At 42.2% G+C, this 18,191-nt stretch overlaps 1 protein-coding gene across 1 annotated transcript in view; it reads right to left on the bottom strand.

Moving 5' to 3' along the window:
- The window catches only part of LOC311132202 (collagen alpha-1(XIV) chain-like), a gene marked incomplete at both ends in the record, with an annotated part of 92,347 nt that overhangs the window by 35,192 nt on the left and 38,964 nt on the right, over positions 1–18,191 (bottom strand). The window contains 7 exons of the mRNA XM_084165427.1: positions 425–541; positions 5,024–5,167; positions 8,767–8,889; positions 12,615–12,744; positions 16,467–16,609; positions 17,042–17,110; positions 17,486–17,618. Coding sequence (XP_084021553.1) covers positions 425–541; positions 5,024–5,167; positions 8,767–8,889; positions 12,615–12,744; positions 16,467–16,609; positions 17,042–17,110; positions 17,486–17,618 — 859 coding nt within the window. The remainder of the gene's footprint in view (positions 1–424; positions 542–5,023; positions 5,168–8,766; positions 8,890–12,614; positions 12,745–16,466; positions 16,610–17,041; positions 17,111–17,485; positions 17,619–18,191) is intronic.

Here is an 18,191-nt window from a genome sequence, read left to right as displayed (position 1 = left end):
GACGTGTGAAATCCCTGTCAGGATTACAAGTGAATCCTCCTCCCTGCAGGCTTCCGTGTCCCGACCGAGATTCCCTGCCAGGAGCATAATTTCTGACCGGGTTCACGTGGATTTTAGGGGGGAGCTGACAGCCTTATCCACATGGAGACGTGTGGCCGCATGGAAATCACCTCCTTCCACTAGAGTGGCTCTGTGTCAGTGTGTGGGAATACCAATGTGGATTTGGTTGCATATAATGTACTGTACAGTGTAAGTCTGCACACAGCTGTAAAGACATACTGTCAAGGAGAGGGTTTGGATATTGTGCTGCCATGACAAATTACTTGCTTTTAGTAAGCTCAATACTTTAAAAAAACTGTTGTTGGTTCAAAAGGCACAGGGCAAGTTGATAAGAGTGTATGTTTGTGTGGTGCTGGGTACTCACTGAGCAGTGACTCAATGACCACACGGTACAGAGTGGCGTGGTGGTGGGCAACCCACTGGGCACACATGCTGGTCATCTTCACCTGGTAGGTGTTCAGATTGGTCACTCCCAGGTACACTGTGACAGAGAGAGACAGGCACATTATTACTGTAATAGATCCACCACATCACACTGGAAACCATATCACTCCTCTGAAGGAGATACATAGTGTGAGCATGGATGCCAGATCTGCTTCTGCTTGAGCCAACTCCTTTGTTGTTGTCCTGCATGTGGCAGATCCACCATAGGCCTAAGACTAAAAAGCATGTCTATGGATCAGTATTCAGTAGATTGTAATGCTATACTGCAATATAGTGGATTGTAATCTTGTCATCATGACTTTAACCAAAGTAGTGACGGTAAAAACACCAGTGGTAAAATGAAATAGCACGAGCCCTGCATATCCTTAACGATAATGAGCAGACAGGCAGTACATCTATCGCCACACAGCATATGTCTCCATTTGGGTTGGACTCTAAACATATGGACTCTTCCCTAACCCATGCATTCATTTTTCATGCCGCAAAAGTTATTTGGGGAGTTGAAATATGGTGCCGTATCTTACTCCTAACGATCAACAGTACAAATCCATTTATGTACAGTGCATTCGGAAAGTATTCAGACCCCTTGACTTTTTCCATTTTTTGTTACGTTACAGCCTTATTCTAAAATGATTTATATTGTTTTTTCCCCTCATCAATATACACACAATACCCCATAATGACAAAGCAAAAAGAGGTTTTAAGAATTTTCTGCAAATGTATAAAACATAAAAAAATGGAAATATCACATTTACATAAGTATTCAGACCCTTTACACAGTACTTTGTTGAAGCACCTTTGGCAGCGATTATAGCCTTGAGTCTTCTTGGGTATGACGCTACAAGCTTGGCACACCTGTATTTGGGGAGTTTCTCTCATTCTTCTCTGCAGATCCTCTTAAGCTCTGTCAGGTTGGATGGGGAGCGTCGCTGCACAGCTATTTTCAGGTCTCTCCAGAGATGTTCGATCGGGTTCAAGTCCGGGCTCTGGCTGGGCCACTCAAGGACATTCAGAAACTTGTCCCGAAGCCACTCCTGCATTGTCTTGGCTGTGTGCTTAGGGTCGTTGTCCTGTTGGAAGGTGAACCTTTGCCCCCAGTCTGAGGTCCTGAGCACTCTGGAGCAGGTTTTCATCAAGGAACTCTCTGTACTTTGCTCCGTTCATCTTTCCCTCGATCCTGACTAGTCTCCCAGTCCCTGCTGCTGAAAAACATACCCACAGCATGATGTTGCCACCACCATGATTCACTGGAGGGATGGTGCCAGGTTTCCTCCAGACGTGACGCTTGGCATTCAGGCCAAAGAGTTCAATCTTGGTTTCATCAGACCAGAGAATCTTGTTCTTTAGGTGCCTTTTGGCAAACTCCAAGCGAGCTGTTATGTCCCTTTTACTGAGGAGTGGCTTCCGTCTGGCCATTCTACCATAAAGGCCTGATTGGTGGAGTGCTGCAGAGATGGTTGTCCTTCTGGAAGGTTCTCCCATCTCCACAGAGGAGCTCTGGAGCTCTGTCAAAGTGACCATCGGGTTCTTGGTCACCTCCCTGACCAAGGCCCTTCTCCCCCAATTTCTCAGTTTGGCCGGGCGGCCAACTCTAGGAAGAGTCTTGGTGGTTCCAAACTTCTTCCATTTAAGAACAATGAAGGCCACTGTGTTCTTGGGGACCTTCAATGCTGGATAATTTTTTTGGTACCCTTCCCCAGATCTGTGCCTCGACACAATCCTGTCTTGAACTTTAAGGACAATTCCTTCGACCTCATGGCTTGGTTTTTGCTCTGACATGCACTGTCAACTGTGAGACCTTATATAGACAGGTGTGTGCCTTTCCAAATCATGTCCAATCAATTGAATTTACCACAGGTGGACTCCAAGTTGTTGAAACATCTCAAGGATGATCAATGGAAACAGCATACACCTGAGCTCAATTTCGAGTCTCATAGCAAGGGTCTGAATAATTATGTAAATAAGGTTTTTGTTTTTTATTTTTAATACATTTGCAAAAATTTCTAACAACCTGTTTTCACTTTGTCATTATGAGGTATTGTGTTTAGATTGATGAGAGTTATAAAAAAAATAATTTTTTGAATAAGGCTCTAACGTAACAAAATGTGGAAAAAGTGAAGGGGTCTGAATACTTTCCGAATGCATTGTAAATGTATGCATGCATTTCTTAATCTCATTCTTGCGCGCTGCTATGGGTTTGAATATTTCAACGGGACATACTGTACATTTGAAGAGTTTCATTCCAAAACGCTTATTATCCATTTTCAGACATTTTGGTAAATTAGGTTTATTTTTTATTTTTTTACATTTAGAAAAAGATTGGTGTGTTTTTTCACTATCTAATCATGGCAGGGGGTTGTTCATTGACAGACATGTATTTGTTTAAAATCTATCACTTGATGGTTTCATTTCAGAGACAAATAATGATGTATTTTTACCCCCTTTTTCTCCCCGATTTTGTGATATCCAATTGGTAGTTACAGTCTTGTCCCATCGCTGCAACTCCCGTATGGACTCGGGAGAGGTGAAGGTCGAGAGGCATGCGTCCTCCAAAACACGACCCTGCCAAGCCGCACTGCTTCTTGACACACTGCTCGCTTAGCCCGAAAGCCAGTACAACACCGAACAACTGGCGACCATGTCAGCGTGCATGTGCCCGGCCTGCCACAGGAGTCGCTAGAGCGCGATGGGACAAGGACATCCCGGTCGGCCAAACCCTCCCCTAACCCCTAACGCTAGGTCAATTGTGCACCACCTCATTGGTCGCCCGGTCACGGCTGGCTGCGACACAGCCCGGGATCAAACCCGGGTCTGTAGTGACACCTCAAGCACTGCGATGCAGTGCCTTAGACCGGTGCGCCACTCGGGAGGCATAACTACATTTTTAACTAAGAAATGTACAAATGATACATTTGTGACATCAACATTTAAATTTTAAACAAATAATAATAATTCAATACAGTAATATGAGATCTGTATGTAAAACATTTACATTTGACATTTTAGTCATTTAGCAGATGCTCTAATCCAGAGCGATTTACAGTAAGTGCATTCATCTTAAGGTAGCTAAGTGAGACAACCACATATCACAGTCAAATATACAGGACACTAACATTCCATCCAGCTAAACAATGGATATATAGCGTTTTGCAAAAATATATATCAAAAGATTAAAATTAAATAATTGTACTACACATCAAAAATATATGAATAAAAAATCTGAGAACAGTAATATTTTACACACACATGAAAGTACCCATAAGTAATCATTTCTGATGAAAAAACACAAATGTGAAAAATTGGTGGATATAGCGTTTTGGAAATAAACATTTGTTTTGGGGAGTTCGGAGTAAATTATGTCCATGTTTTGTATTGAGAGTCACAAAAACAAATTTACCCACAACTGTTTGGTAAATAATCTCATCTACATATCTTGGAACATGCACATTTCACAACGCATATGAATAAATTATTAATGTTTAAGGTAGACTGCGTTACATAATACATAACATAAAATATAACCATTCATTAACTTTCACAACACAACTATACTAAAAAATAACTGTAAGACAAGGAGATCTTGAACATGACATTTTCTCTTATTATAGTGCAGTGTTCTTTAACATGCTCACTGTATGTCAGAGTCAGGCATCAAACTCCACCCAAGAGACACCCCTATCCTGATGGCTATATCGCTATCTATGCCCTTCAAATCACGCGCTACCCAAGCATGCTTTGCTTAATTATTATGCACAAGGTGATATCATAGTCATGCAAACGAATGAGAGTCTCTAGTCTCCACTCCCCACTACAATCTGATTATCTGGGAGCTGCCAGCCCTAATAAGACAATGATCTCCGTTACAGTGCTGAGTCGCTGACACTGGTACTACATTAGGCACGCCTGCCTGGCCACTTGATATCATTGTGGCGTCTTCAGTCTCCGATGGAGTGAAGCTGTGCTACTCAATAATTCACACTGACTCAGATAGTTCCAGTTGACCTACAGGAGGCGGCAGGTGACCTAGAGGTTAGGAGCTTTGGGCCAGTAGCTGAAAGGTTGCTTCGAATCCCTGAGCCAACTAGGTGAAACATTTGTAGACGTGCCCTTGAGTAAGGCACTGAACCCTAATCGCTCTGGATAAATGATGTAAATGTAGAGAGGGATCTAACTCAACCTTACATTGGCATGGAAACAAAAGAGGTATAACATCTAAAAATGTCTATATTTTATGTAAAGTGTCTTGTTTCTGATGAGCGATCAATGTGACCAAAAATCTTGTAGTAAGTATTAAACTGTTTAGTATAAAAGTTTGTTATGTGCCTGTAGGCACGAAGAGGATAAGTAAGTAATTATGCAGTTACAGTATACACAGTGTCCATTCTGGAGTCCTGTTCTACCTGGAGGCACTGTGTTGAATAAGTTAAATAAGTTGAATAATCGATTAATTAACTGTTTATTAAGCAAAGTATCCATTCTCGAGTCCCATTCTACCTGGGGCTGCTGATAATCTACTCACATGTCCTGGCCTTGCCGGTGAGGGCCTCGCTGGAGCCGGTAGTGTAGGAGGCGATAACCCTGACGCCGTACTCAGTACCGCTCATCAGGTTCAGGATCAGCATGGTGTTCACGTCCTCGCCCACAAAGGTCTCCAGAGCAGGTCCTGGAGATGTGGAGAAGAGAGGGGTGTGTGTATGTGTGTGTGTGTGTGAGAGAGCGCTCACATTCACCACCACACATACTACAGCACAGTGCTTACAGAACTCGTAGGCTACTCTCGCCTAAGGAGCATTTAAGACCTTATTGATTTTTTTTGCAGCTGTCCGTGATTGCTCGAATTTCATGAATACTGCATTGTATTAAGGGTGAAGTGGAGTTGAGTGTAGTGGGTTGTCAGTCAGAAAACAGCTTTAGACATCATTGTGTGGAAAGTTTTGTGTCAATGCGGTTTTGCTCTCTACCGGAGGGCCCAGTGGGCATCCTATCAATAGGACAGTAGGCATTTCTCTGTTAATAAGCATTTAGTGCTTAGAAGGTGATGAACTGACCAGATCACATGTGAGTGGGATCACAAGTGTAGGAGGTGGACCAGAAGATTATCCTTTGTAGTTAACACAATATATTGAATGAGGATTCATGCACTTTTCCACCGTGTGTAGTAGTAGTAGTAGTAGTAGTACATTTTACATTTTAGTCATTTAGCAGACGCTCTTATCCAGAGCGACTTACAGTTAGTGAGTGCATACATTTTTTCATACTGGGCCCCCGTCGGAATCGAACCCACAACCCTGGCGTTGCAAACGCCATGCTCTACCAACTGAGCTACACGGGGCCCTAGTAGTAGTAGTAGTAGTAGTAGTAGTAGTAGTAATAATAGTAGTAGCAGCAGCAGTCGTAGTAGCAGTAGTAGCAGTAGTAGTAGTAGAAGTAGTAGCAGTAGTAGTACTGGTAGTAGTACATTTACATTTTAGTCATTTAGCAGACGCTCTTATCCAGAGCGACTTACAGTTAGTGAGTGCATACATTTAAAAAAAATTTATACTGGAATCGAACCCACAACCCTGGCGCTGCAAATGCCATGCTCTACCAACTGAGCTACATCCCTGTAGTAGTAGTAGCAGTAGTAGCAGTAGTAGTAGTAGCAGTAGTAGCAGTAGTAGTCGTCGTCGTCGTCGTAGTAGTAGCAGTAGTAGCACTAGTAGTAGTAAGAATAAGAGTAATAGTAGCAATAGTACTAGTAGTAGTAATAGAAGTAGTAGTAAAAAAAATATATATATATATGAAAAGTTACGCACTCACTAACTGTAAGTCACTCTGGATATGAGCATCTGCTAAATGACTAAAATGTAAATGTAGTAATAGTAACAGTAGTAGTAGTAGTACTAGTAGTAGTAGTAGTAGTCGTAGTAGTAAAGCATCAGGTGGAAGAGATCAAATCAAATCACATTTTATTTGTCACATGCGACGAATACAACAGGTGTAGACCTTACAGTGAAATGCTTACTTACAAGCCCTTAACCAAGAATGCAGTTTTAAGAAAAAGAATACAAAAAAAAATTGAAGATTAATAATAATAAAAAAAGAATAATACAACAAATAAAGAAATAAAAATAATACAAAATATAAAACAAAAAGTATAAATAAAAAGATAAAACATTCAAAAAGAAAGAAAAAAGAGGGTACCGGTACTGAGTCAATGTGCGGGGGCACCGGTTAGTCGAGGTAATTGAGGTAATATGGGGCAATGCAAATAGTCTGGGTAGCCATTTTATTAGATGTTCAGGAGTATTATGGCTTTGGGATAGAAGCTGTTTAGAAGCCTCTTGGACCTAAATTTGGCGCTCCGGTACCGCTTGCCGTGCGGTAGCAGAGAGAACAGTCTATGACTAGGGTGGCTGGAGTCTTTGACAATTTTTAGGGCCTTCCTCTGACACCGCCTGGTATACAGTGAGGGAATTAAGTATTTGATCCCCTGCTGATTTTGTACGTTTGCCCACTGACAAAGACATGATCAGTCTATAATTTTAATGGTAGGTTTATTTGAACAGTGAGAGACAGAATAACAACAAAAAAATCCAGAAAAACGCATGTAACATTTTTTATAAATTGATTTGTATTTTAATGAGGGAAATACGTTTTTGACCCCTCTGCAAAACATGACTTAGTACTTGGTGGCAAAACCCTTGTTGGCAATCACAGAGGTCAGACGTTTCTTGTAGTTGGCCACCAGGTTTGCACACATCTCAGGAGGGATTTTGTCCCACTCCTCTTTGCAGATCTTCTCCAAGTCATTAAGGTTTCGAGGCTGACGTTTGGCAACTCGAACCTTCAGCTCCCTCCACAGATGTTCTATGGGATTAAGGTCTGGAGACTGGCTAGGCCACTCCAGGACCTTAATGTGCTTATTTTTGAGTCACTCCTTGTTGCCTTGGCCGTGTGTTTTGGGTCATTGTCATGCTGGAATACCCATCCACGACCCATTTTCAATGCCCTGGCTGAGGGATGGAGGTTCTCACCCAAGATTTGACGGTACATGGCCCCGTCCATCGTCCCTTTGATGCGGTGAAGTTGTCCTGTCCCCTTAGCAGAAAAACACCCCCAAAGCATAATGTTTCCACCTCCATGTTTGACGGTGGGGATGGTGTTCTTGGGGTCATAGGCAGCATTCCTCCTCCTCCAAACACGGCGAGTTGAGTTGATGCCAAAGAGCTCCATTTTGGTCTCATCTGACCACAACACTTTCACCCAGTTCTCCTCTGAATCATTCAGATGTTCATTCGCAAACTTCAGACGGGCCTGTATATGTGCTTTCTTGAGCAGGGGGACCTTGCTCGTCCTTCACAGCGTAGTGTGTTACCAATTGTTTTCTTGGTGACTATGGTCCCAGTTGCCTTGAGATCATTGACAAGATCCTCCCGTGTAGTTCAGGGCTGATTCCTCACCGTTCTCATGATCATTGCAACTCCACGAGGTGAGATCTTGCATGGAGCCCCAGGCCGAGGGAGATTGACAGTTATTTTGTGTTTCTTCCATTTGTGAATAATCGCACCAACTGTTGTCACCTTCTCACCAAGCTGCTTGGCGATGGTCTTGTAGCCCATTCCAGCCTTGTGTAGGTCTGCAATCTTGTCCCTGACATCCTTGGAGAGCTCTTTGGTCTTGGCCATGGTGGAGAGTTTGGAATCTGATTGATTGATTGCTTCTGTGGACAGGTGTCTTTTATACAGGTAACAAGCTGAGATTAGGAGCACTCCCTTTAAGAGTGTGCTCCTAATCTCAGCTCGTTACCTGTATAAAAGACACCTGGAAGCCAGAAATCTTTCTGATTGAGAGGGGGTCAAATACTTATTTCCCTCATTAAAATGCAAATCAATTTATAACATTTTTGACATGCGTTTTTCTGGATTTTTTTGTTGTTATTCTGTCTCTCACTGTTCAAATAAACCTACCATTAAAATTATAGACTGATAATTTCTTTGTCAGTGGGCAAACAAACAAAATTAGCAGGGGATCAAATACTTTTTTCCCACACTGTAGAGGTCCTGGATGGCAGGAAGCTTGGCCCCAGTGATGTACTGGGCCATACACACTCCCCTCTGTAGATGGGCTGTATGACAGATATTTTTAATAAGCAGTATTGATGTGTGTTGTAGGGTTTATGTGGGTAAGACGGGATATCTTTAGAAATAAGCAGTACTGTGTGTGTGTTTGTGTGCTTTTGTGTGTGTGTGTGAGTGTGGGCATGAATGCATGAGTATATACCAGAGATGGGTTTGTAGACTACCCTGTAGCCCATAGTGGGGGATGGGGGCGTGTCCCAGGTGATACGGAAGCGGTTGTACCATTCCTCTGACACTCTCAGATTCCTAGGAGCAGACAGTGGCACTGCAGGAAGAATGAAAGAGCAAGGGAAAGAGAGAATGAAAGAAGAGAAGATAGAGGGGAAATAAGTATGGAGACATGAGACAGATAGACATAATGACAGTTAGAGGGAAAGAGAAAGAGAGAAGGACAGACAGACAGACAGAAAGTTAGAGGGAGAGAGAGAGAGAGAGAGAGAGATAGAGTGAGTGAGCGGTGGACAGAGTGAGAGAACATAACTCACTCAGAAATAAGGTACATTTTCATCAAGTACAGTAATCAATTGTAGATGAGATACTCTGCATACAGTGGCTTGCGAAAGTATTCACCCCCCTTGGCATTTTTCCTATTTTGTTGCCTTACAACCTGGAATTAAAATGGATTTTTTGGGGGTTTGTATCATTTGATTTACACAACATGCCTACCACTTTGAAGATGCAAAATAGTTTTTCTTGTGAAACAATCAAGAAATAAGACAAAAAAACAGAAAACTGTTCACCCCCCCCCCAAAGTCAATACTTTGTAGAGCCACCTTTTGCAGAAATTACAGATGCAAGTCTCTTGGGGTATGTCTCTATAAGCTTGGCACATCTAGCCACTGGGATTTTTGCCCATTCATCAAGGCAAAACTGCTCCAGCTCCTTCAAGTTGGATGGGTTCCGCTGGTGTACAGCAATCTTTAAGTCATACCACAGATTCTCAATTGGATTGAGGTCTGGGCTTTGACTAGGCCATTCCAAGACATTTAAATGTTTCCCCTTAAACCACTCGAGTATTGCTTTAGCAGTATGCTGGAAGGTGAACCTCCGTCCCAGTCTCAAATCTCTGGAAGACTGAAACAGGTTTCCCTCAAGAATTTCCCTGTATTTAGCGCCATCCATCATTCAATTCTGACCAGCTTCCCAGTCCCTGCTGATGAAAAACATCCCCACAGTGAAGCATGGTGGTGGCAGCATTATGCTGTGGGGATGTTTTTCATTCATCAGGATGGTGTTCTCGGGGTGTTGAGAGGTGTTGGGTTTGCGCCAGACATAGCGTTTTCCTTGATGGCCAAAAAGCTCAATTTTAGTCTCATCTGACCAGAGTACCTTCTTCCATATGTTTGGGGAGTCTCCCACATGCCTTTTGGCTAACACCAAATGTGTTTGCTTATTTTTTTCTTTAAGCAATGTCTTTTTTTTGGCCACTCTTCCGTAAAGCCCAGCTCTGTGGACAGATACTCCGATCTCCGCGGTGGAGCTTTGCAGCTCCTTCAGGGTTATCTTTGGTCTCTTTGTTGCTTCGCTGATTAATGCCCTCCTTGCCTGGTCTGTGAGTTTTGGTGGGCGGCCCTCTCTTGGCATGTTTGTTGTGGTGCCATATTCTTTAAAATGTTTAAATAATGGATTTAATGGTGCTCCGTGGGATGTTCAATGTTTTGGATATTTTTTTATAACCCAACCCTGATCTGTACTTCTCCACAACTTTGTCTCTGACCTGTTTGGAGAGCTCCTTGGTCTTCATGGTGCCGCTTGCTTGGTGGTGCCCCTTGCTTAGTGGTGTTGCAGACTCTGGGGCCTTTCAGAACAGGTGTATATATACTGAGATCATGTGACAGATCATGTGACACTTAGATTGCACTCAGGTGGACTTTATTTAACTAATTATGTGACTTCTGAAGGTAATTGGTTTCACCAGATCTTATTTTGGGGCTTCATAGCAAAGGGGGTGAATACATATGCATGCACCACTTTTCCGTTATTTATTTTTTAGATTTTTTTTTAACAAGTTATTTGTTTCATTTCACTTCACCAATTTGGACTATTTTGTGTGTGTCCATTACATGAAATCCAAATAAAAATCCATTTAAATTACAGGTTGTAATGCAACAAAATAGGAAAAACACCAAGGAGGATGATTACTTTTGCAAGGCACTGTACATATGAGTCTCTCAGTCTCCTGTCCTAAAAAGAGAAGCACATTGGGTTCTTAAATTAAACACGATACATGTCTGATGGGCTTTTAGTTGACTAACTGTGAGTCACAGACTCACAGCGTTGGACTGAATTACAACTGTATTCAGTAGTGTTAGCGTTACTTCTCCAGACCTGTTCCATTCAATACAAATCATTCACACACACACACACACACACATCCAATGTGACGTGTTGTTTGAGGGATTGCCTCATTTTTCATTCTTAAAGGGGGCAATACATTTCAAAGTGGTGTCCAGGGACTGTCGTTTTCAGAGCAGGGAAAATAATCAGCAACTACTCATGTAAGCATTTGAGGAAGATGAAGAATGCAAATGTGAATTCCATTAAAAAATGTCTGGTAATGATGTGGGTCCTTTCAGCTCTGACAAACACCAGGGGCGGGATTACCATCTCCTGTCAATCAATAGCTGATTTAAGCCAATGAGAGCTCTATAATGTAGAGGTAAAGAGCTTCCATTGGATTATTCAGTATGTGTCAATGATATACAGAGTATGGATATCTCACCTACGGTGAGGGTTCATGGACTAACTAACTAACTCATTCATTCCCAATGGGCAACAGTGGTTGAAATGACGTCATTACAACCATTCAACAAGGTTTGCCCAGTTTTACCTGGGTTTATCAAGAGTGAGTGAGTACTTCATTATACACTGAGTATACCAAACATTAGGAACACGTTCCTAATATTGAGTTGCAACCTCCCCCCCGAAAGCATTCTACAGGGATACTGGCCCATGTTGACTCCAATGCGTCCCACAGTTGTGTCAAGTTGGCTTGACGTCCTTTGGGTGGTGGACCATTCTTGATACACACGGGAAACTGTTGAGCGTGAAGAACCCATCAGCATTGCAGTTCTTGACACACTCAAACTGGTGCGCCTGGCTCCAAACCAGACAGGTAAATTCAGGGCATCTAAGACAACCCAAGCCAAGGAATAATCGCCTTAAATCTACAGTTTTATATAGAGCCATAGCTGAATGGAACTCTTTACCAATCCATATTTGTCATGCAAAAAGTACATCCACCTTCAAGAAAAAAATAAAAGAACATCTAATGCGATAGACCATATGACAGGAAATAGAAAGCATCAACTGAATGTTAAATGTGTTACCTGTCAGGTATTTTAATTGTCTGTACTGTCTAGTTGTTAAACGTTTGTAAAGTCTTAATTTGTAATTGTTTGTAATGTCTTATTAATTGGTGTTGGACCCCAGGAAGATTAGCTAATGGGGATCCTAATAAAAATGCACAAATTCACCTACTACCATACCCCGTTCAAAGGCACTTACATTTTCTGTCTTGCACATTCACCCTCTGAATGGCACACATACACAATCCATGTCTCAATTGTCTCAAGGCTTAAAAATCTGTCTTTAACCTGTCCCCATTGCTCAAGAAAGCACATATACAGGGCCGTCTGAAGTTTGCCAATGAACATCTGAATGATTCAGAGGAGAACTGGGTGAAAGTGTTGTGGTCAGATGAGACCAAAATCGAGCTCTTTGGCATCAACTCAACTCGCTGATCATGTCTTTGTCAGTGGGCAAACTTACAAAATCAGCAGGGGATCAAATACTTTTTTCCCTCACTGTATGTCATGGAAAGAGCAGGTGTTCTTAATGTTTTGTACACTCAGGGTATATATTTTAAGTTCATATTCCACCTGAAAGAAGAATACAGAAGCACAGAGGCTTCCATTGTCCCGAACAGAACAGGACATATATCTCAGTGTCCGCGTCACCATGGAGAGAAGGTCATGCAGACAGACTTACAGGTGCGTCCCATGCGGCTGACACCGGGGCCGTCTTCGTCGGCGTAGACTGGGGTGACGGTCACCTTGTACTCCGTGTCAGACAGCAGTGGCTGCAGCAGGAGGCTGTTCTTACCACCGGGGACCATTTTCTAGAACACACACACACAGCTGCCAATCACGATATCAGAACGACAAGGTTCTGGTATTGTCTGGAGTGGAGGTTGGTGAATGAACATGCTGGGTTGATGTGACTGGTGATTAAATGTACTGGAGTTGTATCAGAGGAACAGATTCAGCTAGTAGGTAGCCTTGCACCAGACCTGTCTGTGCTGTCATGACAACTCCTTTGGTCATTGTCATGCCAAACAATGACCATATGAGTTGACAAGACGGCATATTTTTTTTTGGGGGGGGGGGGGGGGGATCAGTGAATGACAAAGAAGAATACCTCCCAAAAATAGCTAAGAACATGTCAGGTCTGCACTTGAGCAGAAAACTAGATTTGAATCATATTGGCTCTGGTTGAGTGTGAATCTCTGTATGTCATAACAAACATTAATTAAATAATGATTAATTAATATCCACATCTAAAAGCTGACACGAATACACAGTGGCTTGCAAAAGTATTCACCCCCCTTGGCATTTTTCATATTTTGTTGCCTTACAACCTGGAATTAAAATGGATTTTTTTGGGGTTTGTATCATTTGATTTACACAACATGCCTACCACTCTGAAGATGCAAAATAGTTTTTCTTGTAAAACAAACAAGAAATAAGACAAAAAAACAGAAAACTTGAGCGTGCATAACTATTCACCCCCCCCAAAGTCAATACTTTGTAGAGCCACCTTTTGCAGAAATTACAGCTCCAAATCTCTTGGGGTATGTCTCTATAAGCTTGGCACATCTAGCCACTGGGATTTTTGCCCATTCATCAAGGCAAAACTGCTCCAGCTCCTTCAAGTTGGATGGGTTCCGCTGGTGTACAGCAATCTTTAAGTCATACCACAGATTCTCAATTGGATTGAGGTCTGGGCTTTGACTAGGCCATTCCAAGACATTTAAATGTTTCCCCTCGAGTGTTGCTTTAGCAGTATGCTTAGGGTCATTGTCCTGCTGGAAGGTGAACCTCCGTCCCAGTCTCAAATCTCTGGAAGACTGAAACAGGTTTCCCTCAAGAATGTCCTTGTATTTAGCGCCATCCATCATTCCTTCAATTCTGACCAGTTTCCCAGTCCCTGCCGATGAAAAACATCCCCACAGCATGATGCTGCCATGGTGTTCTCGGGGTGTTGAGAGGTGTTGGGTTTGCGCCAGACATAGCGTTTTCCTTGATGGCCAAAAAGTTCAATTTTAGTCTCATCTGACCAGAGTACCTTCTTCCATATGTTTGGAAATCTCCCACATGCCTTTTGGCGAACACCAAATGTGTTTGCATATTTTTTTCTTTAAGCAATGTCTTTTTTCTGGCCTCTCTTCCGTAAAGCCCAGCTCTGTGGAGTGTACGGCTTAAAGTGGTCCTATGGACAGATACTCCAATCTCTGCTGTGGAGCTTTGCAGCTCCTTCAGGGTTATCTTTGGTCTCTTTGTTGCTTCTCTGATTAATGCCCTCCTTGCCTGGTCCGTGAGTTTTGGTGGGCGGCCCTCTCTTGGCATGTTTGTTGTGGTGCCATATTCTTTCCATTTTTTTATAATGGATTTAATGGTGCTCCATGGGATGTTCAATGTTTCAGATATTTTTTTATAACCCAACCCTGATCTGTACTTCTCCACAACTTTGTCCCTGACCTGTTTGGAGAGCTCCTTGGTCTTCATGGTGCCGCTTGCTTGGTGGTGTCCCTTGCTTAGTGGTGTTGCAGACTCTGGGGCCTTTCAGAACAGGTGTTTATATAATGAGATCATGTGACAGATCATGTGACACTTAGATTGCACACAGGTGGACTTTATTTAACTAATTATGTGACTTCTGAAGGTAATTGGTTGCACCAGATCTTATTTAAGGGCTTCATAGCAAAGGGGGTGAATACATATGCACGCACAACTTTCCGTTATTTATTTTTTAGAATGTTTTGAAAAAAAAATTTTCATTTCACTTCACCAATTTGGACTATTTTGTGTATGTCCATTACATGAAATCCAAATAAAAATCAATTTAAATTACAGGTTGTAATGCAACAAAATAGGAAAAACGCCAAGGGGGATGATTACTTTTGCAAGGCTCTGTAGTTTTAAACAGCAATTCATTGCAAAGTCAAACAGCAAACACTCATAGAAATCTACATGAAGCGAGTGAGCATTAAGCAAATCATGCTAAGTTTGCTTTGCTACAAAAGTAAACAAGTATGTTTTTTTTTGTCTTTTGCCCCCAATTTTTGTACATATTTAATTATTAATAGACATTGAAGTTGAAATGAAGGTGTAGACTACCTAGATATTGATATCAGTCAATTTAATTGGAAAAACAGTTAAACAAGATACTTTTAAACTTTCAGGAGTTAGGCTATAGAAGTTAATTGAGTAATGTATGGCGCAATGCATAACTCGACATGTGAACACTGTGACTTCGTAATGTAGGCTGTCTAATTTCAGAATCACCTAGAATGTCTGTCACTTCTGGACTGCAGCCACTCCTCCTCCTCTTCCCTCTCTCTCTCTCCACCACAGTCATCCTCTTTTTCTCTCCGTCTCTGTTTCTCTCTCATCCACTCTCCATTCCTCCTCTCATTCCTGTTTGCATTCCGAGCGTGTGCGGTCTAGCCTCGCCTCTGTCCAAAAAAGTTCCACAGCCATGACAAGCGGCGAACTTGACAAATCAATTTCAGGCCAACGTGATGAAAATAGCAGCTAGCTTTTTCGAAGTGGGGGACCGCAGGACGGAGTGCGACCCGAGTAGCCGAGTCCCAATGCCACCGCTGTTGCCAAATTAGATTTTTTTTATAACGCGGGTGCTCCCTCAAACTATTTATAATTTGGCCGGTTCAATCTAGTTGGGAATGAAGTATCTGTGAAGAATGCAAACTCAATCCCCTTGATTTTGCTACAGAGTAGGGCTGTGGGGTTCCACTCTACTGCTCCTATTGCTGGGCTGGCCTTCAATGAACTGTGTTTGGATGGGAGCTGTTCAGGCTGTGGTGCTGAAAGTTGCCCGTGATTTGAGAAACTAAATGTAAGGCTTCAGTGACTTTTCCTGGTTTTCCTGTACTAAAGCAGTGGACTAGGAATGAATTGGTGTTTTGTAATTGAAATTCTATTTGAAGACATGATTGCATTGTATTGTTTTCTACTGTTATCTTTCAATGAGGCTGTAACATTGGTTATATAGGTTTATACAAGAGATAAGTATTACTTATCGACTACATTCCCACCTGATCAGTTTCCAAATACAAAGCGGACTACAACATTCTGATATCAATAGATAAGGAATCTGACTAAACACTATATCACTATGCATCTGGCATAAACGCTTAAAGACTACCATACAACCCCAATTTCTCCCATACATACATATCTAATCATTGGAAGGACACCAAGAGCAGTGCATTCTCAAGAGACACTGGCTGAATGACTGGCGTCGATACAACACTAATCCATTCAGAAAATGTAAGCTTATCGCTAAGGAAAAGCAAGACGTAAGAGCGAGGAGCTGGTTTTATTGTAGTGGGGGGGGGGGGGGGGGGGGGGGGGGGGGGATAGAGAAAGAGAGAACAGATAGAGAGAGATGGCAGTGCAATGGGTTTAGGTGATAGGGGGGCTGTTGGGTAGTCATACTCTTATCTTAAATATTAATTAGCATTGTAAAGAGCTAGGCTGTGGAGATATCGGGAATCATACTAATAGCGAAGAAAGGAAGTCTCCTCGGTCTGCATCTTACCGTCTCCTCGGCACGATCGCCCCTGGCGGTGACATAGGCGACGCGGTACTGACGCACATTGCTGTCCTGCAGCTCCCAGGATACCCCCATGCTGAAGGTGGTGTGACCGCTGAGCAGGAGGTTCCTCACACCCAGACGCACAACTGGGTGAAGGAGGGTTGGAGGAAGGTAGAAAAAGAGGGTAGTGAGAGAGAGTAAGGGTGGGGTTGAGAAAGGGAGGTGGAAAATGGAGAGAGGATAGAGACACCAGGTGGCTTTACTATGCAGACCGTGTGGGTGCATGCATACATTTGAATAAACACAATATCATTAGACTAATGATGCAACAGTGCAGAAAGAGACGGCAAACAAAAACACAGAGATCCTGGTGAGATCATAGCTACATATTATTGATGATGGATGAAGTGAGTTGCAATTTTAAACAAAGTGAAAAGCACTATTTAAACACAATCTATTATCATTACCATCACTATTATAATCAACAGGACAAGTTGGGGAAATTACTATTAAAAGCGCTCACAAAATTCACTTTATAAAAATCTATACAGTACATGACCAAAAAAAATCTAATTTACCTGCTGTGGTGGTAGCTTTTGTGGTAATTGTGGTAGTAGTAGCTTTTGTGGTAGTCGTTGTTCTTGCCACTGAAAAACAGACAAAATGGTCAGATCAATCAATCAGTTAAGCAAATGTGTATATTGAGCCTTCAAAAGAAGAATAAGAGGGGATATAGTTTAGACTGTTTAATGACAATGTTTCAGCACAAAGGTCTTTCTCAAGACCAGTCTCAATGAACAATGCACTGTAGCAAACATACAAGACATGGGTATCAAAGCTGTGTGGTGGACATGCACGATTCTAACAAATGCATTGAAAGGTACAAGGTGCTTAATCGTAACCTGGCTCAAAGCCCCCAAAGAGCAAGCAGTAGCACAGAGGCAACACCAAATCAATACAATAATCAATACAATCCCCAATGTTCAATTAACCCTGATTGGAGTGGCGTTTCCCTTAATTACCTGTTGACTCTGTGAGGGTCACGGCGTCGCTTTCCACCTCGTTTCTGAAGACAGCGATCAGAGAGACCTCGTACTCAGTGATGGGCTTCAGACCAATCAGCAGGTGGCTGTTCATGTTACCGTTCACTAGCATCTTCACCATAGAGGGAGGGAGGGAGGGAATGTAGAGAGAAGTTAAGTCAATGTCAGATATTTCTGCTGCTACCGAATGCACTTATGGACTGGAATTCTACAGTCACCAAAAGGGCTTCAAAATAGCACTTCAAAAAATAAATACAAATAAATATGCCATTTAGCAGACGCTTTTATCCAAAGCGACTTACAGTCATGTGTGCATACATTTTTACGTATGGGTGGTGTTTTGTTTTTGAACGCATGAATCAAGATGTGAGTCGTGTAAAAAAAAAAAAAAAGGGAAGTACTGCTCGCATCAGGATTTATTGGTACAAAACACATAGAAGGTAAGTAGGCAATCAATTTCTGTATCTAGCATAACTGGCTTTGTGTCAATATTCAGTGAGTGCCTGCAAGATGGTCAATCTTGAACTGCTCAGGGATGTGATAGAAAGTATGGGAGGTGAGTTGTACATCTTCCAATACAGCATACATAACCTGAGAGAAATCACGTAGCTGAAAATCTGCTAGCAGAGACAATTCAATTGCAGTCATATATTCTTTAGCTGATATGAGACACCAGAATGAAACA

Source organism: Coregonus lavaretus (genome assembly GCF_964263955.1).
Source record: "Coregonus lavaretus genome assembly, chromosome: 7".
NCBI classification, from domain to species: domain Eukaryota; kingdom Metazoa; phylum Chordata; class Actinopteri; order Salmoniformes; family Salmonidae; genus Coregonus; species Coregonus lavaretus.
The sequence above is the reverse complement of the archived record's forward strand: the minus strand, read 5'-3'. Positions and strand labels throughout refer to the sequence as shown.